Source organism: Stegodyphus dumicola, chromosome X1, assembly GCF_044657685.1.
Source record: "Stegodyphus dumicola isolate Sdum_Otavi_A_Nest chromosome X1, ASM4465768v1".
Taxonomy (NCBI): Eukaryota; Metazoa; Arthropoda; class Arachnida; order Araneae; family Eresidae; genus Stegodyphus; species Stegodyphus dumicola.
The window spans coordinates 17,409,270-17,434,599 of record NC_140780.1 but is presented as its reverse complement, the minus strand read 5'-3'; the positions used below and the strand labels follow the sequence as shown (position 1 = coordinate 17,434,599).

Here is a 25,330-nt window from a genome sequence, read left to right as displayed (position 1 = left end):
AAAATAATTAACTACGATTAATATTAACAAAAAAGAAAAATAAGCTTATAATATATACATACATGAAAAATATGTACACAATTATTGAAAATAAACGGGAATGAGACTAAAAAGCGACAGCAAAAAATTCGCACAGGTCTAAGTAAAGATGAGTCAAGCTACTAATAAAATTTCCGCCTAAAAACTACTCCCAAAAAATTCGAGATGCCAATATTAAGGCTTTCATAACGCAAAACACACCTCACCCCTCAATACTGCTTTGTTTGAATTCATTCCCCCCCCCAAACAACAGAAACAGAAAACGTAAACAACAGATGTTTTCTCCTAAGCACAGATGTTCTGATTCGTAACAGCATGAGATCGCTAAAGGCGCAGTGTTCCCGCTACACACGGGTTTCTTCAGTGATTCTGCGTATGGTTTTTGTATGAAAGATTAAAAAAAATATATATATATATAGAACAAATAATTTGGAGTACAGCCAGCAAAATTATGTCTAATTTTTTTTCCCAAATAAAATTTTTTATATCATTAAAAAATAGAGAAAATTACTTTAAAAAAGTGGATTTTAATAACGCATAATAAATGAAAATTCTGTGTCTCCTTGTGATATGCTGCTATCTACTGTTTAAAAAGAAAAATTAAAAGTATATTATAAAGGCATTTTTATCTATATACGGTTGAATTTAAAGGTTTCAGAAGCGATTCAATTTGGGTGTTCCATGTAGTGGAACACTGAGCCACAAAGGGTTAATGAAAAGATTTCTAAAGTTAAAAGGATAAAATGTTTAAAATGTTTAGAACCAAATCATATGGCAAAGTTCTGTAAACAATGTATTAAGTGTTTTGCTTGTGGTAAATCACATTAAGTCATTATCTGTTTAAAATTTAATAACAAGCTAGAACCCCCATACAGGGGCCAGTAGCAGACAACTTACACATGGCCGCAGCCAGGCAAACTTGCACTACTGAAAGTAGCTTTAATGCCTTTGTAGATAAGAATAGCTGATGTCAAAGGGTCTAAAAATGTTACTCTTAAATTATGGTTCCTAGAAATCGTATACTTTGAAATCATTAGCCATAGAATTGGGGTTACCAATCATCTCCAAGAAAAATGTTGCTGTTACTTTATTTGGGGGTGCCAGAAGTGAACCAAAGTTGCATAACAAATATCAAGTGAAATTCTGTTCATCCAGTTCTCGTAAATATTTGAATCTAGAATGAGCTTTTAGATCAGAATATAATACCGTATTTACGCGAATCTAATGCGCATCGTTTTTGGCCAAATGTAGTACTCAAAATTGGGGTGCGCATTAGATTCGAGTGCAAAGTTCGCCGATGACGTCAACCGAATTTAAATCGTAACAATGGATTACTCTATTTCTCGACTACATTTACCGTTACATTTATGGTTGACACATTGTTGCACAGAGGATACAAACTGCAGAGTATGTAGTCACAAATGGAGGGCAAGCAGAGAAGAATGTCATATGACGCTACTTTCAAACATAAAGTAATTCTTTATCCTGAAAGAAATGGCAATAGAAAGGCTGGGAGAGAGTTAAACGTAGCTGAGAGCAATGTTCGCTTGTGGCTGCAACAGAAATTGGCACTGTTTGCATCTAAAACTAGTAGAAAGAAATTCGCTGGCCCTCGCAAAGGAAGACACCCTAAAATTGAAGAAAAGGTTTTGGAATTTGTACGTGAAAGGAGGAAGAATGGACAACTTGTGACTAGCGACACTATAAGAAATAAAGCAAAAGAGGAGGCTGAAGTTCTTGGAATACCGAAACCAGAGTTTAAAGCTAGCCGTGGATGGGTGGATCGGTTTATGAAGCGGATGGGCTCTAAGACGCCGTACAACAATATGCCAAAAGCTTCCTGCAGATTTTGACGGAAAACTACTAACATTTTAGCGGTATGTCATCACACTTCAGAAGGAAAAGAATTTTTCAATGGGGCAAATTGACATCGCTGACGAGATGCCAATTTGGTTTGATATGCCTCGTAACTACACCATTACGGAGAAGGGGACTAAAAATGTTATCATCAAAATAGTGAATAAAGACGTTTACTATTAATCACTAATTGTAGAAACTGTTAGCTAGATAGAAATGTTACGATTTATTTCATGTTCATACTTTACGATATGCACCATATACGGTAGTGGTAATTAACAATGATTGTTTCACATAACAATAGCCCACTAATAGGTTAATTCTATGTTCTGCTACTTTATGTATAAATCTATTGTTGTATAAAATATGGTATCTAAATTTAAATAAAATTATCATACCATTGATTGATAGTTTATATACAAATCTATTGTTGTATAAAATAAGATTCAATAAATTCCTCATACCATTGATGCGCATTACATTCGCCGACAAACAATTTTTTTATTGTTTAAAGTTTTAAAATGGGGATGCGCATTAGATTTGATGGCGCATTAGATTCGCATAAATACGGTATATAGGATATACCTCAGGTGCTCATGGCTCCAATATTGAAAGAGATAAAACGGAACAGCATTTTGTTCTCGGATTTGGGAGCAGACTGCAAAAAAATTGGTAGTGATATCTATGGGAAGCTCTTACAGGCCAAGCAAAACAATTGAAAGGAGGGTTTCCAGCAGCTTGTAAAAAATTATTTTGGGCAGTTTGTGGTGCATCTGATGATTTATTCATAAATATGCTTCGGCTTTGTGCACAAGTTTAGTTGTCTATCACCTTAAAATCGTCAATCTGGGGAGCTAAAAGATGATTAAAATATTAGATGCTTATCAATACTTATAGAGACATTATTTTATTTTGATGTAGGAAATGTGAAAAACTAGCAATGCTCTCTTCGGGATTTGAACCACAGCCCACTCAAATATGAGCTGAGTGTGCTGACCACTACACCACAAAGGCATGCCACCACAGTCGCCAAATCCTTGGGGTGAAGAATCATCCACCACCATTTTTTAGTTCAAGTCATTAGGATTTTTTCTGAAGCAAGAAAGATGAAAAATGAGCAATGACCTCACCGTGACTTGAACCACGATCCTCTTGAATACCTGCTGAGTGTGCTGACCATTACACAATGAAGGAATGCTAAGAAGGTGGCAGAAACACCTTATATACTCCCCCTTTTAAATAGGCCACCCAATCCCCAAATCTTAGTGGTAAAGAATCATCATTCACCACCTTTTTTGGTTTAGTTGCTACTGTAGAGACATTAGGTATTTTTTGAAAGCAGGAGACATAAAAAATGAGCAATGCCCTTACTGGGACTTGAACCACGGACCTCTCGAATCCGTGCCAAGCTTGCTGACCACTACATCATGAAGGCATGCTAAGAAGACGGGAGAAATACCTATATACTTCCCCTTTTAAAGGGTGACTGCGGTTTTAGGGGACCAGTCGCCACATCCTGGTGGTAAAGAATCATCATTCACAATCATCTTTAGTTTGGGTGCCACTGTAGAGACATTAGGTTATTTCAGAGCAGGAGAGATGAAAAATGAGCAATGCCCTCAGCGGGACTCGAAACACGGACCTCTTGAATACGCGTTGAGCGTGTAGACCACTACACCATGAAGGCGGGAAAAATACCTTCTATATTCACTCTTTTAAAAGGTAGTCAAATCCTGGTGGTGGAGAATTATCATCCACCATCCTTTTTTAGTTCAGGTGCACTGTAGAGTCATTAGGATTTTTGTTTTGAAATAGGAAAGATGAAAAATGAGCAGTGCCCTTGCTGGGACTTGAACCTCGGATCTCTTGAATATGCACCGAGCGTGCTGACCACTGCACCACGAAGGCATGCTGAGAAGGTGGAAGAAATACCGTATATACTCCCCCTTTTAAAGGGTGACTGGGGTTTTAGGGGACCCAATCGCTAAATCCCGGTTATAAAGAATCATCATTCTTCCCTTTTTTTAGTTAGGGTTCCACTGTAGAGACATTAGATTATTTCAGAGCAGGTGAGATAAAAACCAAGCAATGTCTTTGGTGGGACTCGAACCACGGACCTCTCAAATACACGATGAGCGTACTGACCACTACGCTACGAAAGCGGGAGAAATACCTTATATACTTCCCCTTTTAAAGGGCAACTGTGGTTTTAAGGGACCCAATCTCCGAATCCTGGTGGTAAAGAATCATCATTCACCACCTTTTTTAGTTTGGGCGCCACTGTAGAGACATTAGTTATTTCAGAGCAGGAGAGATGAAAAATGAGCAATGCCCTCGGTGGGACTTGAACCACGGACCTCTCAAAAATGTGTTGAGCATGCTGACCATTACACCACAGAGACGTGCTAAGAAAGCGAGACATATACCTCATATACTCCCCCTTTTAAAGGGTGACTGCAGATCAGGGGACCCAATTGCCAAATCCTGGTGGTGGAGAGTCATCATCCACCACCTTTTTTAGTTCGTGGGCCACTGTAGAGACATTAGGTATTTTTTGAAAGCAGGAGAGATGGAAAATGTGTAATGCCCTCGCCAAGACTTTTTGAATACACGCTGAGCATGCTGACCACTACGCCACGAAGGTATGCTAATGAGGTGTGAAAAATACCTTATAAAACTTAACATCTGCTGCTGAGGATGAAATTGCCCACAAACAATTTCTGAACTCTCTTACGTGAATTGAAGATAGTCATTATTGTCTAAGGTTTTTTGGTTAGGATATAATGTAAAATTATCCTCATGTTGCCATGTAGGGGAAAGAAGATTATTTAATGTTACCTGAAAACTTAAGTTTCTGAATAAATATGAAGAATATGATAGAATTTTTAAAGATAAACCAGGTGGTGTCGTAACTAGGATGAGAACTGTTTTTGACGCATCACGTAAAGTTAGTAGATCGTCCTCCATTAATGGTTGTTTTGTCAAAGGGCCCAATTTAATAGAAAAAATCCCTTCAATTTTGTTGAGATTTAGAGAAAAATGTTTGTGAAATGTTTATCAGAAAAATGCAATATTTCTGATATCTGGCAAACATTTCGACAGATAGAGTTGAGAAAAGAGGATACGGATTTTTTGAGATTTTAACGGTGGGAGAAAGATAAGGTGGTGAAGGTTCTCCACCACAGAAGGGTAGTTTTTAGGGTAAAGTTATCTGTTGGGGGTGGTTATTTCTGAGCATTTGTCACAAGTATCTGAATGACAAAGTTTTATTGCTCAGAAATTAGATAGATCCTTTTATATTGATAATTGCGTAACTTTGGTAGACAACGAAAAGGAGCTGGTGGGTTTTGTGAAATATTCTGCCGAATGGACTTGCTTATGTGGATCTACTGACCGGTGCAGAAAAATGCGTTAGTTCGAAGAGATTCGCGCTCAGAACTTGCACTGGAGAATCCTGTACCAGTTTCAGGGATTATGTGGGACAAAGAAGCTAATCTTTATATTGAATTTAAGATTGTACTGGTTATAGAAAACATATCTAAAAGAGAAATTTTATTAACGCAGACAATGTTTGATCCTTTGGGTTTCTTGACACCTGTTTGGAAATTTGGACCATAAAAGTAGATTATATAATATCTATTATATATATATGTATATTATATAGATAAAAATAGATTATATTAAAAGTAAATTTTTGAAATGGCAAAATAAATTACGAATTCTGAATTAGTTGAGAATGCTGCTACGTATAGGGTTAGGAGATAGAAGTTTCTGGTCACTTCATGTATATTGTGATGGTAGCCAGCATGCTTATGAAACCGTACTTTCTTTGAAGTGTGAAACTGGAAAGAAAGTACATTCAAAAGTCGTTAATCTGGAATGATCTATAATCCGGACCTCAAAGCTACAAACTTTCTGCGCATGTGTCAACGCATAATGCGTCAACGCATGCACATAATACCTTTACGCATGCGCGTTTAATGTATAACGGACGGTATAAGCTAAGCTAAAATTATCTAATTATCTATTTCAGTTAATGTTGCAGATTGCATTGTTTCTTAATCTTCGAATGGATCCGGCTTATTATTTTTTGCAGACTGTTAGAGCAATTTTATAAAAGTAAGCTTGAACTTTCGATTATGTCAAATAGAATTTCTGATTCTGGAGCTGCCGAAGGATCTATAAAGCAAAAGCGTGTTTCGATGTCCATTAAACAAAAAGTGGAATTGCTGCAAAAAATGGATAAAGGCATGAAGAAAGTGACAGAGAGGTGATTTGTTTCTCTAACCATTCCGAAATCTGTTTATCAATTTCACGCTGCTCTGCGGGGGGAGGGGGGGATCGCGGCCCGCAATTAACTGGAAGTTAATTTGTCAGCATTATCCTCATCTTTAGGGCAGATGTTTTTATTTTATTCCGCTTATAATTCATTACTAATATTACATTGGTTTAACTGGGAATGCTAGGTTAATATTGGCCACTTGGGTAACATTATGAATAATGCATCGGTGTGGATTAATATCCCAGCAATTCCATGCGTGGTGGTGTGCGTTAAAAGTCTCCACCTATGATAACTTGATTGTTAATGTTTAATAATGTTTGTAAATCTGTTTTCACAGAATTTGCGAGTATGCATATAGGAAAATAGGTGGAAATAATAGTGATTGGTCGTGAAGTGTTTGGCATGAGTGTAATAGCTAAGGCTTAAATAGCTAAAAGCTGTGGTAATGGTGTGGCATAATGAGAAATAGAGCGCAAATAAAAATTAACAAACCTCCTCATGCATTGGCTCTGAATGCATACCTTCCATTAGTTGGTCTGTCCCAGCGGTGTGTGACATAATTACAAGCTCTGAAATAACTTTGGGGCCCAAGCATATGTTCCTGTAGGAGTATAATAGCAAGGGAAAATTCATGTAAGAACTTCTTAAACTCGTAAGCTTTTTGGAGCAATCCATTTACGTTCCAAGTAATAATAGTAAGCGGCATACTCTGATTAACCTGATACGTTATGAATTTCGTTTACAATTTCACAGAACATAAAAAGTTTATTAACTGGATCAGATAAGTCTTTTAGTTTAGGTAAATAATTTTTAAACACATTATTCATTAGTCTAATATTATTAATGCCGTATATATTATTGAACTCGGATATGTTTTTCATAAAATTCTGGGCGTTGCGGCTTCTCCTGAGTATTATGTATAACATTTTCATGCGAGTTCAAATTTGATTTACTGGCATTAGACATATTCAGATTTTTTAAAGCATTACTAAGATGAATTAGCTTAATATTTTGCCTTTGAGGGCTTATTTTATGCAGCAGAAGCCGATTTTGGGGTATGAGAATTTTGATTTTCATTAAACATATGCGCCTGATTTTTTGCCGTGTCCGCAAATAAAATGCTATTTTTAACTGTGCTGTCCTTTTTTTGAGGGTTAACTCTATTCCTGGGAAACTTCTCGCAACCACGGTATGAGGCCACATGATTTTTTAAACAGTTTGCTCACTTTGGTTTTTCCATCCTTCCTTTGTTGGGGCAGTCCATGTTATGATCAAGTGAACATTTTATACAGCGGGGAGCAAAATGACAATTTTCCAAAGAATGGTGCCACTTTTGGCAATTATGGAACTGTGGCACCGTATTCTTGGATACATATTTTTCTACAGTGACTGCGAAGAGTAGTAAATCTGAAACATGAAAGATTTCTTCAGCCATGCTGTTCTTGATAATCTGCACTAAAAAGAGAGGCATGGGTGCTTTGGTTCGTCGTCTTGTGAGTTGGGTGACTTTACTTATTCAAAATCCCTTGGCAGTCAGAGTGCTGGCAATGACATCTGTTTTTGTGGTTAAGGATAAACCTCGAAAAACCACTTTGATTGGTCTTGCGTAGTTTGCATCGATAACGTAGTGCTCCACTTTTTTCCAAGAAATAATGTGGTTAGTAGTCTATGATCATCAGCAGTACATGGCAATATTTTAAGAAATTCTCTGTTCACCTTCCCTAAGAATTTGGCTTCCGTTTTCAGAGGTAGATTTTTAAAAGGCCTCATGTGTTAGTTTTCCCGGTTTGACCATAATCGGGGGGACAGCCTGTGTCTGGCTATTGGTCGGCTGCTGCTGCACTACCTGTTCGCCTCGTTTAACATTTATATTTTCACTTTCAGTATTCACAGAATTATCATTAAGAATATTAAACTTATTAATAATTTCAGCATTCAAAGGTACTTTTTCTAACTTTTGCTGCTTAGTAGTTTTGTTAGGTAATTTAAATCCATTGCTGTGCTACTAATTTTCCTTTTAGATTTGCTCTCCTCACCTTTTCTTTTTAAAGTAGAATTAACTGGGGAGTAATGCCTGAGGAACAAGTCAAATTGCACTAAATCCGTTGCCTGAGCCTGGAGGGTTTGCGGATTTTTGAGCATATCCTTAGTGAGGTCAGGATCCGACACTGGTGTATGTCTTTGGCAAGCCTTAATCGCTGTTTTAAGTCCATCTATTTCCTTTTCCAAATCCAATAATTTGTCTTGATAATATTCCATATTAGTATCGTCGATTTGAGTTTGCAGGGGAAGCCCAACGCAGCTCTTGATTGTAGAAGCCATCTGTGGTGGAATGCTAATGTCCATCCGTGTGCAATCTTTGATTGTTGTACTCGTCTCCAGCGGAGTGCTCATAATGCGCAACCTACTCCTACGAGGATCAAGGACTGAATGCTGCAAAATCAGAGTGGCTTAAGAAGAGTAAAAACAAAAAAATCACTGAACGAGTTTATTCTTATGCATTCCGCTATCCAATTTTATTACCTTCAAAGCATTTTATCATTTACTCTTTAATCAGAGACTACCGTTTAAAGTAGTCTCATACCAGCACTAACTGTTATAATTATAGAAGAATTCTGGATCATTGGTGCAAGATGCACTATTAGATCAGTTGAAAGCAGCATGTCCGATGTAAAAGATTTTCAGCTAATCCTCCAACTACGACATCTATTCAGTTACAACTGAACAAAGTTCAGGATGCTTTTCTATTCAAAGTTACCGGCATAGATTTATACCTCTGATTCTCAAAAATAGTAATAAAAAAAAAAAAAAAAAAAAAACCTAGGTAGTGTTGTTTACATGTGCTTGTATCGATGTGTACTTCTGAAACTGGTAACATCCATAAGTACAGGGTATACTTCATTCAAGCATTTCGTCGTTTCATAGCCGCATGAGGTTGGCCATCTGTAATTTACTCATGTAGGGGGACAAATTTCATTACGTCAGCATTGCTGAGAAAAGTTGACTGGGAAAAAGTAACCGCTGAAGAAACTTTGAATCCCATCATGTGGAAATTAATTCTGCCCACTGCTGCTTGGTGCAGCGGATGGTGGGAGCATCTAGTCTGCACCACCGAGAATTTGCTTTTGAAAGTCTTAGACAAACTTCAGTTATTCACAAAGAGTTACTTGAAATTTTCTGTGACATTGAAACCATTAATTAACTGTCGACCACTCACTTATATCTCAAATGACTCTGGGGACTTTCTACCACTACCGCATTCCATGTTCTTTCAAAACATAAAAATTTCTGGCACAGCAGATTTAGGTATGTTAAACCGAAACAAAAATCCTTGATTCATCAACGTTTTTGCCAAGAGCTACGAGAACAGTTTCAAAACTGTTTTTGCAAGGTGTACCTTGGACAATTAGTGCAAAAGCATGGAGAGAAAGACTGTGAATTAAAAGTGGGAGACGTTGTATTAGTAGGTTATGATAAACTCAAAAGAGTTAACTGGCTAATCGTTCATATTCAGGAACTCTGTACAGGCTGAGATGGCATGTAAGAGTTATATTTGCTCGCCTTATGTGGAAACTCTGCCCTCTAAAAGTATGTTCCTGCACTAAAAATAACATTATTTGATTTTTGACATTCGAAAATCAAAAGGTGGGAATGTTGTGAAACTGATCAACCATGCCTAGATTTAGAGCTATATGATGATGCTTCTAAATTATATTTTTTACATTTTTAAAATTTTATATAATTCTGTTATTTTTGGTAAAGGTTGTACAATGGATGTCTTTCGATATTTTTGTTTTTACTTCATATGCAAAGCTAATTTTGTATTTTGAGTAAAAGCTTATAGATGGCATTGGCTGTCTTAGAAAAAAAAAGGGGGGGGAAGGAGTGATTCCCTTTTTCCTTTTTTTTTTTTTTTTTTTTTTTTGTCAACAGAGCCAATGTGTCTACATTTTTAAGGGACAGATCAAAAGTCCTGCAAGAAGATGATAACTGTAATTTTGTTGAAGTACATAATTGTACTGTGTTGGAATTAAGTGTTAAAAAATAAAGCAAGCTTGTTCGTTGTTTTTTCTTCCTTAGAGCCGTCTCCACAGATCCCAGGTAAGTTCTCACTGAATGTTATTTTTTCTGGATTGTCCTATACTGTGAATAAGTGAAAGAAGTTTTTATTAGTGAAGTATGTTATATTTTGAAACTGCATATGTGTGGTAGACATCTGTAGTTTAAAGTGTTATTCCTTTTTGGTTTTGGATGGTGTGGAGCAAACAAAAACTACTTTTGTTTGGAGTACATTTGTTTACAGAGATTTTTGTTCCAACAAATGCTTTTGTACAAAATTCTGTTAATAATTTTTGATTAACTCTTAGTTGCATTTTATTTCTGTCATCCTTTAATTTTGATGTCTAGTATGTGCAGAGTCTTTCAGCAAATCGGTTACAAACTTTAGGAGAAAGAGAGAGTACACCTAGATGATGGAAAGTCACATAGCAATGCATGGTCAAAAAGGCTTTTCTGATGCAGTAGTGACAATACAAAATACAAGAAAGGAAGAACATGAACATAGTGAAGAAGCATGCTTAATATAGTAGAAATCAAGAAACAAGAACAAAAATTGATGATTGTCATCAAAGAAGTGTTCAAAATTACGACCCTGAACCCTGTTGCAGGCCTCACATCTCTGGCACATGGAAGATCTGGTGTTTTGGAAAATACTGGGTATGTCCCGCACTTTGCCAGCAACTGTCTTGATGCATGCAATAAGTTCCTCAACGCTTCTAATGGGATTTCGTACACCAATGTCTTGAAGTACCCCCAGATGAAGTAGTCAATGCAAGTGAGGTCTGACAATCTTCCTGGTCAATGCACTGACTACCCCTGCCTGTCCCATGTTGAGAATATGCTTTGAACATAATTTTGAACACCTTCTTTGATGACAATGATTTGGTTTTGTTCGTATTTCTTGGTTTCTGCTGCCTGCACTACACATAATAAACATATATTCTTGCCCTGTTCATGTCTTTCCTTTCTTATTTTTTGTGTTATCACTACCACGCCAAAAAAAATTTCCGACCATGCTTGCTATGTGTTTTTCCATCGTGTAGGTGTATTCTGTCTCTCCTGAAAGTTTGAAACTGATATGCTGAAACATCGTGTATATATATATATAGTGTTACAGAAATTTTTTACAACAAAAATATCCCAAATCAGTAAACACGGGTTTCCTTAGGAATTTGACTCGATCGGAATCTGATCGACCTCTTCTTGATAACATTGAATCGAATTTGTTTGTATTCCTCTTCCTTTTTATTAATATTATAATTATTATGTGCATAGATATATGTATGTGATATTTTAAGTGCATAGACTACACTGTTACATTTAGCAGCACACTGTCGGCATGGCGGAGGGTGGATATTTTGATGCGCTGCAGCTTGAAGTCTGCATAGTTAGTTAGATGGATGTATAAACCAAAACTTCCAGACGTGGCCATTTCAAAACATAATTTTATTCCATGATAATTCACATCAGATCATCTTTGTAGACAAGGTATTTATCCAATTATATTTAAATACGATAATATTTATGTACACTGGTTTTAAAAGTACAACGTAAGCATCTTAGATGCGAAAGTAAAGCAGCGTGGAGATGTTAGCAGGGAAGAAGTTACGAAAAGGAATGACGTAGTTGTGTGTTAGCAGTATTTATATTAAGTAGGTGCGTAAGTACAACTAAACTACTATTGGCTAATTTTAGATTGTTATCAACATGGAAAGATCTCGAATTTAGGAGAACAGATGAACTTAAGGGGCAGAATGCCAAGTTTAGAATAGTTAATTTTGAGGTCGGCAATCATTTCTTAGTGCAGCCATCGTATTTTGTTATATTTTACATATATTTGTATTTTTGTATTTCTATTGTTTTAAGGGGCTTCTTCCGGTTTAAAAACACTGAGTTGATATTGTCTTTTTATATTTTTATTGGGAGATTTAGGGGATTGTACTGGTTTTATTTTTCATTTCTTTTATTTCTTTGTAGTTTTGGTTCTAAATTTACTGCTTTTTATCTATAATTTTACATATATATATATTGAGAGAGAGAGAGAGAAAGAGCACTCATTACAATAAAAAAAATTAAAAAGATTATATCTTAGGAAAAATTGTGTAGGGCATTAATGTTGTCTCATTTAAATTGGTAGTGAAAAGTTAAAGCTAAAAAATGTATCTTTCCCTAGAAAGCAATTAAAGTTAGAAACAATGTAACAAAAAGAGGGTGATCAACAGTTTATATTTTGATTCTGTAGTTAACTGGAGAGTCAAATAAAAACTCTTGGTTAGAGTAGATAGAAGGGTATGCCTTGTATTATCACAAAGTAGTTTCATTTATTGCTAAGTTGTTGTTTCATTTATGGTAGCCTGAGTAGTTGAATGTTATGGAAACCCTATTGTGACGTAATCGGTTACATGATTGCGATAAATCCGTAAGGGCTTGTATGTGTGTTGGTTAGGAAGAATATTGCTTGTTTTGTGGTTTAGATGGTAAGATGGCTAAATGTAATAAGTTTAATTTGAAGTTTCCATACGATTTGGAAAGAAAGGGGAAAAAAGCATTACTTCACTGGTGTGTAAATGAAGGTTTACTTAGTAGCCATTATTAAGTGTCCTGTTTGTAGGAAGGAAATGCGTATGGTCGAACGACACTACAGAGAATATTTTTTACTCTTATTTTGTGAATTTATGTGGCGATGCCAGTATACAGATTCTAGTTCAGAAAATTTTAGATGGTTTTTGGATGCTGTTAAGGAATTTTGTTTGACTGAAGACATGTGTTTGATATAAAATGCGATGAGTTACGAGAGATAATGGCGCTGGTTCCAAAATAAAACTAACTAAGTTAGGCCACACAAACATTTAATTATTTACATAATGTACAAGGTTACAAGTTAAGTGCTCCATCAGCACAGACAAAGTGGAATGAATGAACGCACCATAGGTCCGCTGCGTACCTTCTTCAACAACCAACTCAACTAAATTTGGCTCCTCTCACAAGAGGGGCACTGATCCTAGAGGGCGCTATATTATACCGAACAACATGTTAATTCATAAATAAAGTAAGTGGATATTTCCTTTGTGTAGTTGAAAGATGAATTTCCTTTTTTATGTTATTTCATTGTTTGATTTAAAATGTAGTGTATTGAGATTATATATTTTTTTTGTTGGCTGCTCCTTTGACTTTTTAAGTGAATATAGTTTGATGTGTATATGGACTTGTACAATCAAGGAAGTGCACAATGCTTAGTTTGTGCAATTCTCTGATGTTTTTTTAAGTGAAAATAGGTTGATGTGTACATGGATACCAAGTTTGTGCAATTCTTTGTCTTGTTATTTTCGCTTTATGTAGTGGCGCTACATTAGCCAAAATAACAAGTCGAAGAATTGCACAAACTCGGTACCGGCAATTTTGGCCAAGGGGGTACCTGTAAATATATTTTACCAAATTGTTAATCACCCTCTATTTAATGTTTCATATAGAACTTTTTTTTAAAAATTAAATATATTCCTGTTTTACCTACTTTATGTGTGTGTTTAAATGCTTAGTAATTTAAAAAAGAATATACACATTTAACATTTGCATAATTTAAGAAAAGAGTGTGCACATACTTGTTGATATATTTGAATGATAAGGCATTAATTACATTATGTTGAAAAATTATATCCTTGTCACAACGAAACATAACTCTGTTAAAATTTAGCCATGACGTATTTTTATTGTGTAGCATTCACTGTAGTATCTGTTTTGTGTGGATAATGCAGCCTGAACCATTTGATAGGCTGATGATAGGTAATTCATTATTAAAAAATATATTTTTAGCATTTAAAAATCGTTTTGTTGAAAATAAATCTCCTGTTTTCTAAAAAAATTCTCCCGATTTTTTAGTGTCGTAGGTTGGCAAGTATGGCCTTGCTAAGGGAAATCATGCATGAATGTTTGGCTCGTGAGAGATATCTGTTGTGGATTATTTATTTTGAGATGTCTAACACTTTGCATGTTATCTATTACACATTTCTTTATAACATAGAATTTGAAAATTAATTATGCAGAAAAATGTTAAGTTTGTTTAGAGCAAGGTATGTAAAAGTTTCAAGAAGTAAATTTTAATCATTTACTCTTAATTAATAAATTTTTAGCACATATTAAGTAATGATTTGCATGTGATTCAAAAGTGATTAGGTGATTCAAAAGTCATGCATATCTAACTTTTTTTAAAAAAGAACAATTCCTAAATCGATATTAATGGTAAATTGTTTCTATGGATGATGTCCCTGTTCTGTAATTTGATGTGATCTTGGACCAAACAAATGCTTTTTTAAAACTAACAACATGAATTGCAATTGAAATTTTAAGTGATATATTATTTATAACAGCATAGGGTTGTCATCCATTGAAAGGAATTTCTCTAAAAATTGTTAAATTTGATGCATATCACTTTTGAATAACAGGGTAAAATTATAAAATTATATAGAATTAATGCAATATTATTTAACATGAAATTTTGTTAATGCATAGTTTTTTTAGTGTATGAAGTATTTTTTAGTATTGCTAATGTAATTTTCTGTAAAAAGGCAAAATTTTTAATAATTTACTGTGTTAATGTTAAAACTGATTCAGTTTAGTAATTTTCATGATAACACTTTATAGATTGAATGCCTATGCCAACATGCCTACCCCTATGAGGCTTAGAGACCTGATTCGGCAGATTCGGGCTGCTCGAACTGCGGCTGATGAAAGGGCTGTAGTACAGAAAGAATGTGCATATATACGGTCTTTGTTTAGAGAAGAAGATAACACATGGCGTTGTCGCAATGTTGCTAAACTGCTGTATATACACATGCTTGGTTATCAAGCTCATTTTGGACAGGTAAATATTCGTTATATTGTGTTCGTTGAATAAAGGAATTCCATCAAGTTAATCTTTCATTCATTTAAAAATAATGTATTTAAAACCACTTAATTGCTCTCTCTACTTTTATATTACCTGCCATTGTAGATAATTCCATATAATGCGTAGAATGAGCATTTTAGTTTTTGTCAGTTTTAACATTTAGTTTCCCTTTTTTAATTATAAAGCTTTAATCATACATTTCCCCCCTCTTGTTATATAACATCAGTTCGCTGTGTACCTTTTTTAGCATTTTACAATCAAAAGTTAAGAAATGCAGTTCTGGTAAGTTATCAATGTACTAAAATGCTCTTTAATGAAATTTGTCTTCTGGAATTACAAAATGTATTAATAACAAGTCCTAATTGACTGTGGAATTTACAGCTGGAATGTTTGAAATTAATTGCATCACCGAGGTTTACTGATAAGAGGATTGGGTATCTTGGATCAATGCTCCTCCTTGATGAACGGCAAGATGTTCATCTTCTAATAACCAATTCTTTAAAGAAGTGAGTATTTTATAGCTTAATAAAATTAGTTTTGATAGCTTTATCATCATTCTTAGTGTATTTGAAATGCAATTACCTATTTTTTCATTTTATTGTAACTGGTTTCAGTACTGATGTATTTCATTATGTATTGTGTAAGTATCTGATGTTCTGCACATTGTATGTACTGTATTTACTCTTATCATCCTTCTAAGTTTATCTCTTGAAAATTGAGAGGTAAAAATTACATGGCATGTGCCACTTATGTTTGAAAGAGTTAGAGGAAGACGCTGATAGATAAAAAATTATACAATATCAAATATACTAATAATAATGGAAGAAAAGTTGTTTACTTTTTTTCAGAATCATGGATTAGTTCAAGAGTTGAGATTTGCAATTTCTACACAATGAAGTTTCACATCCTTGAAGGAAATGTGTTGTTGAGATAGTCATATAGTCAGAATGAGTTCGAAATTAGTTTGTATGAAACTGATCATATTTTACAGCAGCCGTATAATGTATGTAATGTTAGCACAAGGAGTTAACACCCATGAAACTTTATAAAACGAACTTGCTATAAGAGATAAAAGTATCATAGATGGGAATGATTGTAGTGGAGAAGGTTGCTGTTCCAAAATAAAAGGAAGATCTGAAGACCTCTATGTATGGATCTTTGTCAGAATTGTGAACTGAAGTTAATGTATAAGTATGGGTGTCATTTAATTCCAGATTTGGCAGCTTGCAGTTTCTCTATTCCTTAAAGAGAAAGCTTCAAATTTTCAGCATTTCAGAAATTAAGGAAAACTAGTGAATCAAGAGTATTTCAGTGGTTGGTTTCCAAAAAGCTTCTCTAAGTTGTACAAGCGTTCCAAATGATAGACATCATTACAAGAAATGCGTAGGCAGTGGTAATTTTTTTTAAAAATATTTTTTTATTTAATTTTTTTATGAGTTCTGTGCTTAAAATCTGTTTGTAAGCACTGTTTGTTTAACATTTGAAATTGAAAGACCTTTTTCATCAGTCACTCATCTCGCTAGAATAAACCGTAGAGCTTTATTCTAATGCAGCATTTTCTAGTTTTAAGTTTTTAAAAAAATGGAGATTTAATAAAAAAATTTGCTGCAGGAATAGATGCAAAATAATGGCAAAAATTAAAAAAATTGGCAAGTTCATCTTTTTATTGATCCCTTAAAATATTTTTCATAATAAATTTTCACACAGTGTAGGTGCCACAGTATAAACTCTTTCTTTTGCTGCATCCTCACTTCCATTGCGCATTAAGAGGTCTCAATGAGTTGAAAAATTCAAATGTATATTTGGTACTATTCCGTTTTGAGAACCGTAAAAAAATTGCAGTGAAAATGTATCCGCAAAAGCGCCAAATCTAGCAATTGCGCCCATGTAAACAGCATGCCAAATCTAGCGTACGTGCGGATTTCAGATTGCGTAAGTTTATGTAGTTCTATATTTTTTAAGACGCCATTGAAATACTAGTTTAATTTTTAAATCCTTTTTTGATATCCTATTATGGATTTAACAATTTGGGGAATTGCCCATGATGAAAAGTCTGCAATAGAATTTTGGGTAAAGTACAGAATCATTGACTGCTTGATGTGTTTTTAAGAATTGCACATACTCGATATCCATGTACACATCGACCTATTTTCACTTAAAAAAATCCCAGAAATGCACAAAAATGGCTCTGCACACATCCTGGACTTTATCTATGTACACATCGACCTATTTTCACTTAAAAAGTAAAAGAAAATTGACAAAGATCCAATCGCTTTTACCCTTCTAAAAAGCGGCAAACAAATAAGTGGGCGATACTGCACTTTACTGAGAATTTTTTCAAAGAAAAGGCATTATTCATTATAGAAAATTATGTTTGAACAACTAACAAGATAAAATTATGCTTTAGCGATAACTGGGTAGTGAAAAAGGCATCCATTCAATAATGTTCAGCAATTTTAATATAAATTATAATAATGATCTGAAATAGTTATTTACACTTATGCTTCCATTCAGTAATGTTTATCCTTTTGATATAAATTATAATAATAAAAAAGTGTTATATGAAATTAACCTTTCATCTAAATTAAAACATCGATCTTAGATAATTGTTTACTATTATACTTCCTTTCTTGCCGAAATTATTTTTGGCAGCACCAGCATCAAAAATAGTTTGGCGATTTTTTACGGCCCTCAAAACCGAATAGTACCGTATATTTTAATAAAAATTTAAGCTTGAATCCCCCTCCTTATTTGAGAGAGGCATACTAAGCCTCTTCAAAAGGAGTTTTAAGGTCTCCTGTCACTGTACAAAATTTGTAGAATATATGTGATTTCAAGGTTTCAGCTCTTGTGAGATTCAGAAGAAAGTTATGAAGTATGTTTTGTCTTATAAGTTTGTTTCATTGTATTACAGGTTTGTTCATCCGTATTTCCTATGATTAAAAATTAACTCAGTGAATTGTGTTTTTGATGAATTTAAAAAAATGTAACTGCACTTGGGTGTACATACTTAAAATTAATTAGCCATAAGAAAAAGTGCAAAATATAGTCAGTCTGCGATTTTTGTTTAGCATATAAATCTTGTTTATTTGATTCTGAATTAATGCAGAATGCATACTGTAAAAAACTTCAGTCTTTTCTAAATGGAGAAACACGAAGAAACAGCTTTCTCTCATCTTTTAGTTGCTGGCCAGATCTACAGCCACTTACACCATGAGTGTGAAAAAGGCTGAAATTCCTTATAACTGTATGTAAGACATTTAGTGGTTGCAGAAATAATTTAATGTGTAATTTATACTTGCTAGTTTGATGTGCTATGTGTAATTTATACTTTCTAATCATGATATTTATTGTGGCACCATGAAGCAGATACTTTGTATTCTTAAGTTCATATGTACTTTATATCCAATTAGGCTTAATAAATATGTTTTCAGACTATTGGATCTAAAATGCAATATGAAAGTGCGAGGAAATTTTATAAAGGATGCATTTTTAACTTTTAATTTATATTGTCTGTTTATTTTTTTTATTCTGCTAATTCTGTTAAAGTTTATCTTCGTTATCATATATGTAATACATATGTTTAATTGTGTACACACAATCACATGGTATGAAATTCTATTTGCAGACAATTTTTTAAATTTATAAATTGCTTAATTGCCTGAATGCTGCAGTTTCCATATTTAGTTTATTTGGAATAGTGGTTCCCCTTTTTCCCTTGTTTATGGAGATATTAATACTTCATTTTCAATAATTTTGACATAATTCTTGTACAAAATTGTTGTGTTTATTCTCACTTTTTACTAAGTAATAAAATTAAATGTTTATTAAATATTTAAAAATTATTGGAGTAAATCTTTTCAGAAAACTGCATTTTAGTATGCTAGGCTATTCTTATATGGATTAATTGTATTTAGAGCTCTTAATATTTCATAACAGCATTCTTTGTATGAGCTGTGCTTTTATTGAATGAATTGATACTGTTTTATGCATAATTAAAACAAAATAAATAGAAAGGTAATATATATTTACTTTATAGTGATTTGAATAGCCAGACCCAGTTTGTAATAGGCTTAGCTCTTTGTGCACTTGGGGTTATATGCTCTCCTGAAATGAGCAGAGATTTAGCTGGAGAAGTTGAAAAACTTTTGAAAACATCCAATGCATATGTACGAAAAAAAGTAGGTGGGCTTGTAACCTTTTTTTTATTTTTCTTTATTGAATTACTTTCATATATCATATGAGCAAGAATGTATGGATTTTTAATATGCATCTCTTAAACTAAACAATTCATAGACCGTATACATGGAAGTTGTTCATTGGCATTGTAAAGTTATGCTATTAGAAAATTTGTAATCTTAACTTCACAAATACATAATGTGGATGTTGAAACTTGAACTGATATTCAGAAAGTGTTAGCATCTTAATGTATAGAAAACTCTAAGGATCTCATTCATTATAAAATATAATTGTCAATCAAAATATTAATTTTTATATACTCAACATCTTATCTTTGTAAAACAAATTTGTATCAAATAATATTAAAAATTTGTATTACAATATATGTTTACAATAAATATTATTTTGTACAGCTGTTGCAAACCTCCAAAGGTATGAAAATCAGATACAATAAACTAGTTACGGTTATCTTTGACTTACACTACTATGTATTTTTTCAGAATTCTGCAAATTTTAACAAAAATTCACTAATTTTTGAAATCATCCAGCTTTAAAATGTTATGATCCATATTCCATCTGTAGACAAAAGTACTTTTCTATTATTTCTTAGTGTTTTACGGAAAGGCTGTGTGAAAAAGGTGTGATTCTCAATCTAGGAGATAAAGGTCACTATAAGCATATCTTAAGGACACTGTATGGTGTTTATTGCATATATGTGACTATTGAACCAAAAATCATAAGTAGGCTCTGTGATTCCATTTAAATTCTTTGGTCGAGTTGTCAGACTGGGCTCCATTCAAAGGTGATGCTAGGATGGAAATTTTGAAAGTTTCACTATTCTAAAAAAGAGGAGATAGTGAATCTTATACGTTTGAATTAACAGTTGATTCCTCTTTCATGAAATGAAATTTTTTATCCTTATTGGTTTAAGGATAAATGCTATCCGAGTTCTGTCCTCCAAATGGCATTTCAGTATTATTTACAAAAGTTAATCTTTGCTTTGCATCGACACATATCTTAAAATATATTTTGTTATTTGTTTTCATATAGATCATAAACACTGTTTTTATATTTTTATGGTATAACATAATTGTATAGAGTTATAAATATATAATTGGAGAGAAAGAATTTGCAAGATATTATTCCTCGAAAAGAAAGAATTATCATATTTAATGCTATACTATAATTTATGATGCAAAATTATTAACATGTAATGTAGTATTTCCGTAATAATTATAGTGTTACGGATTTGGTATTTGAATAGCTAATGTTAGTTGAATTATAAATTAAATTGTGCAGCGCAGCGTGTGATGAATATTAAAGGAAACCTTAGCCGGAAAATTAACAAGAGCACGTGCATTTAACATTTAATACATAAATATCTCATTTTGATTTCGAGAAAGTTCCAGAAAATTCTTGCGTGCGATTTAAAATCTTATAAAAGGAAGAAAACCTCTCAGTTCGTTGTGATTTTAGTTAGTTTGTTGTTGTTTTAAGAGTTTGTTTAGAAAACTGCTCTTGTTGACTGTAGTGAATTTGCGGATTAGCTTTCTTTAGCTGTTTTGAATTAAGTTCTCTTGAATGTTTGAGTAGTTAAAAGATAACACTGTGAGATACTGTAATACTGCACGAATATCTGAGGAGATTTAAGCATTTTTGTTGTGATAAAAATAAATTTTGTTCATTTTTCATCGGACTTGTGTATTCATTTCATACGCATGCAACAATTTCTGGTGTCAGAATTGGGATTTGAATGCCGATAGCAAGAGCGATGGAAGAACAATTGAGGCAGCTCATCAGTGCTTTTGCTGCATTCCAAGAAAACATGGAAGCTAGCCAAGCATCCTTTAAAGAAGAAATTAAAACGGGACAGGAAGCCGTTAACCCCTTCGAGCCGGGTAGTGAAAACGCGCGCTTATCGCGGAGACCCGGCAGTGTCTTCCGCGAGCATCTCTCCAGGGCCGGGGGCTTTTTTGCTACTAAGCCTAAATCCATGAAATTTCCGAAGTATCAACACATTGTTTAATAATGCTCTATAGAGTATTTAAATGGCTTATTCTTTATAGATATTTTTATGTATATACTTTAATTACCTTATTTCTTGTTTAAATGCATATTTTACACATTTTATTTTAATTACTCACCATTTTATGACTTTTAATATTATAATCTGTAAACTAAATATATTACTTAAAATTCTCTTTTCGTATGAAAAATTTTAAAACAGGGATCTACACACAGTCGTACGTTACATTCCTTGCACTCGTAGTAACTCATTTGCCGTTTTGGAGGATTTTTCCGGGAATGTGAACAAACGAAGCATCGTCGTCTCATTTTCTTATCAGTCTCTTCTGAAAAAAGTTTTGGAAAATGTCTTTCAGTTAATCTTTCAGAATCAATATCAGAATTTCAGAATCAACATCTGAAATATTTTGCATCATGTCTGCTATTTCATGCTCTGTTAAACATTTTCGACGCTTCGACATTGAAATGGTAAAAACAGAAAGAATTCATGTCTAACAAAATCTAATTATTTTCTAAAAACTGAACTGTAAACGGAAATACTCAACGCTTTAGCGCATATAAAACTTCTACTTACAATAAACAACTACCACGTGCGAATAAAGTGCGATTTAAAGAGACGTCATAAATCACGCCATTCAGAAACATTTAGTTCCCCGTTTGTGTATATAATCAAAAACACGTGTATGTGAGTCATGCTTCTCTCATTTCAAGTAGAAGGTCTAATGCACATGTATCTGAAACCACATGGACATACAGTGCCATCTTGTGGCAGAAATTATAGTTTGAAAAACGTTCCAAGGTACTGGCATTAATACGTGACAGTCGGTAGAGAATGCAACAATGCTCTGGCACGCCTGGGTTTCGGACGGTAGATAAGTGTGTTCGTTGCTGGCACGTATACGTGACGGTCGGTGCAAAGGGGTTAAAAGAGAAATGGATGCTAGTCAAAAATCTGTTAAGGAAGAGATGGAGGCCATTCAAGCTGGTCAGTTAACTTTTAAAGAGGAAATAAAAGTTGTTAAGGAATCCGTTAAAGAAGAAATAAAAGCTGTACAAGTAAAGATTGAAGAAATTCAATACGAAATGAAAAGAGAAATTGCCTGCATAATAGAAACCAAATTCGATGCTATGGAAGGCAGAATAGATGTGGTTGAAAATAAAGTGGGATAAATTGAGGAAATAGTTTCTTCTGTCAAAGAAGAAATAGAAGGAAGAGTTTGTTCCGTTCAAAAACAAATCGGAGAACAAATGGATGACCGCTTTTGCCAAAGAAGTGGATACTTTAAAGAAATTTGTAGCAAGGGCAGGGAGCAATTCGTATGGTTTAAAATTTCTACCCATGCCTTCTCGTCCCTTTCTGAAGCTATCGACGTATGATGGAAGACCTCTTGGCAAGTATATAAGACACGGTTTTTTATCGTGGCTGCTGCAAATAGATGGGATTCCCAAGCTAAGGCCTGTCATCTCGCCACTTCTTTGAGAGCAGACACAGCAGATATCCTTCAGACTCTTCCCGAAAACAAAAGGTTACATTTTGAAGCTCTGTTCGGCACGTTGGAGCTGCACTTTGGGGAGAAGTGTTTGAAAGTCTACAGCAAGTTCCAATTAAAATCCTGTCAGCGGAAGCCCACCGAAACACTTCAGGAGGTCCCCATTGATGTTGAAAGACTCTCTCCCATCTCACCTTTTTGGAGTGCCCAACCGAAACGAGAAATCCTTTCGCTGCAATATTTCATCGATGGCATCCGGGACCCTGAAATACAGAAAGCTCTGTGAATGGCGGATGTGAAGGACATAAAAAGCGCTCTTGTACGCTGTGAAATTCGAGGCAGCTCAGCAAGCAACTTGTAGAGGTCGCTACCCAATCAGAGCTGTGCGAGTCCACAAGCCAGTGGATCGATGGCTCGTTTAGATGATTTATCCCCAAACAAGTCGACGCAATGATACGGAGTAGGAGTGAGAAAGGACTGGCTCTAAGGTGTTAGAGATGTGGTTCTGAAAGTCACCTACGGCGGAATTACATAACACTCCGGAAAATAAAACAAATGATTTTACCAGACAAGTCAGTGGCTTGAGACTGAACAGAAATGAAAAGAAACCAGTTCTAAATTGCTGGAACTGTGGAGCTGAAAACCACATGCGGAGGAACTGCAGAACACCCTGGAGCACAGAAATTGAGACCATTTCCCAGCAACGATGGAGGAAACACGTGAATCGTGGAACGGAGGTTGCCAGAGAATGAAAAACCTTGTTTTAAAGCAGCCAAGATTTCTACAGTGAGTGGCAACAGTAACGGACTGTCCATCAATGGGCACATTGATGAAGTTCCTCGCAATATGATCATTGACACAGGAGCTAATGTTACCATCATTCGGAGAGTTTTAGCTCAGAAGTTTAAAGATAAACTTATTTGGACACCATCCTGTGTTACCCTTCAGACTGCATCTGGTGATAAGATCGACATAGTCGGGAAGTTAAATGTGAACATCATGTTTGGTAGTGCCACCTACCATCATATGGCATATGTGGCAGATATTACAGATCCATGTATACTTGGATTGGACATTTTAAGGAAATATAAATTTTCCTTAGACTTCAAAAACAATAAACCGTTCTCAGCATCTGAGGACATGACGATCCATCTTTCAAAAGGGATCATCGCCTGGAAATGCCGACGTCTCATGTGAAAGACCCTACTTGGAAAGCTGCCGAAATCATACTAGGGTCAGAGAGAAACACCAGACTACTGGCTATTCTCCATCTCGGATGCTCTTCAATCGAGACTTTCGTCTGCCTTCTGACCGCCTGTTTGAAGACCAGATACAACACGAGAGCTACTGGAGATATATTCAACAAAGGAGACAATTTGTGGTTGTGGAACCCGATTCAACAAAAAGGAGTCAGGCCTGAATTACAGTCACCTTGGTATGGTCCGCACACAATCCTAAACAGGCTGAATGATGTCGTGGTTCGGATCCGTGAGTCTTCGAACTCTAAACCTAAAGTCGTTCATTACGACAGGTCAGCGCATTACTATGGCCTTAGTATATAGTGTAAATAATTGTAAATAGTGTAAGACCATGGTCCTTTTTATTTCTAAAAGTGTATTTTATTTGATTTGTATTTAGTATGTGATAGCATTTGATTTGTTTTAGTTAGTGCATTTATTGTTCATGTTGTTTGTTATAGTAATGTAATTTTTATTATTGCATTTATACTTTAGTTGTAAGCTTGGCTTTCTGTCCAGGGATTGTACTGCCCGGGACGTGCAGTCCTTGGAAAGGGGGCAGTGTTACGGATTTGGTATTTGAATAGCTAACGTTAGTTGAATTATAAATTAAATTGCTTTAACCCCCCCGCAGTGCAGCGTGTGATGAATATTAAAGGAAAGCTAAGCCGGAAAATTAACAAGAGCACACGCATTTAACATTTAATACATATAAATATCTCTTTTTGATTTCGAGAAAGTTCCAGAAAATTCTCGCATGCAATTTAAAATCTTATTAAAGGAGGGAAACCTTTCGGTTTGTTGTGATTTTAGTTAGTTTGTTGTTGTTTTAAGAGTTTGTTTAGAAAACTGCTCTTGTTGACTGTAGCGAATTTGCTTTCTTTAGCTGTTTTGAATTAAGTTCTCTGGAACGTTTGAGTACTTAAAAGATAACTACTGTGAGATATTGTAATACTGCATGAATATCTGAGGAGATTTAAGCATTTTTGTTGTGATAATAATAAATTTTGTTTATTTTTTATCGGACTTGTGCATTCATTTCGTAACGAACCCGTACGCACGCCATTAAGTTCTAAATATGGAACGAACCCGTTCCATATTTAGAACTTAACATGAATTTTTTTTTAAATTAGGTTTATTATTTACTTCTTTTGCTAGAGGTGATAATGTTAACCAGTTTTTTCCCTCCCAATTCTTCATTCAATTTTTACTTGATTTTGTGAAGTAATCTATTTTTCTTATGGAATTGAAGGACTGGAAATAGCAAACCATACTTGTG

General features: G+C 34.5%; 1 protein-coding gene across 6 annotated transcripts in view; it reads left to right on the top strand.

Annotated features, from left to right (window-relative positions):
* Window positions 1–25,330, top strand: part of AP-1gamma (adaptor protein complex 1, gamma subunit) — a 190,118-nt gene that overhangs the window by 9,677 nt on the left and 155,111 nt on the right. For all 6 annotated transcript variants that reach the window (XM_035352909.2, XM_085808333.1, XM_085808332.1 and 3 more), the window contains exons 2-4: window positions 14,876–15,095; window positions 15,501–15,625; window positions 19,159–19,300. In XM_035352909.2, the coding sequence (XP_035208800.2) occupies window positions 14,876–15,095; window positions 15,501–15,625; window positions 19,159–19,300 (487 nt within the window). The remainder of the gene's footprint in view (window positions 1–14,875; window positions 15,096–15,500; window positions 15,626–19,158; window positions 19,301–25,330) is intronic.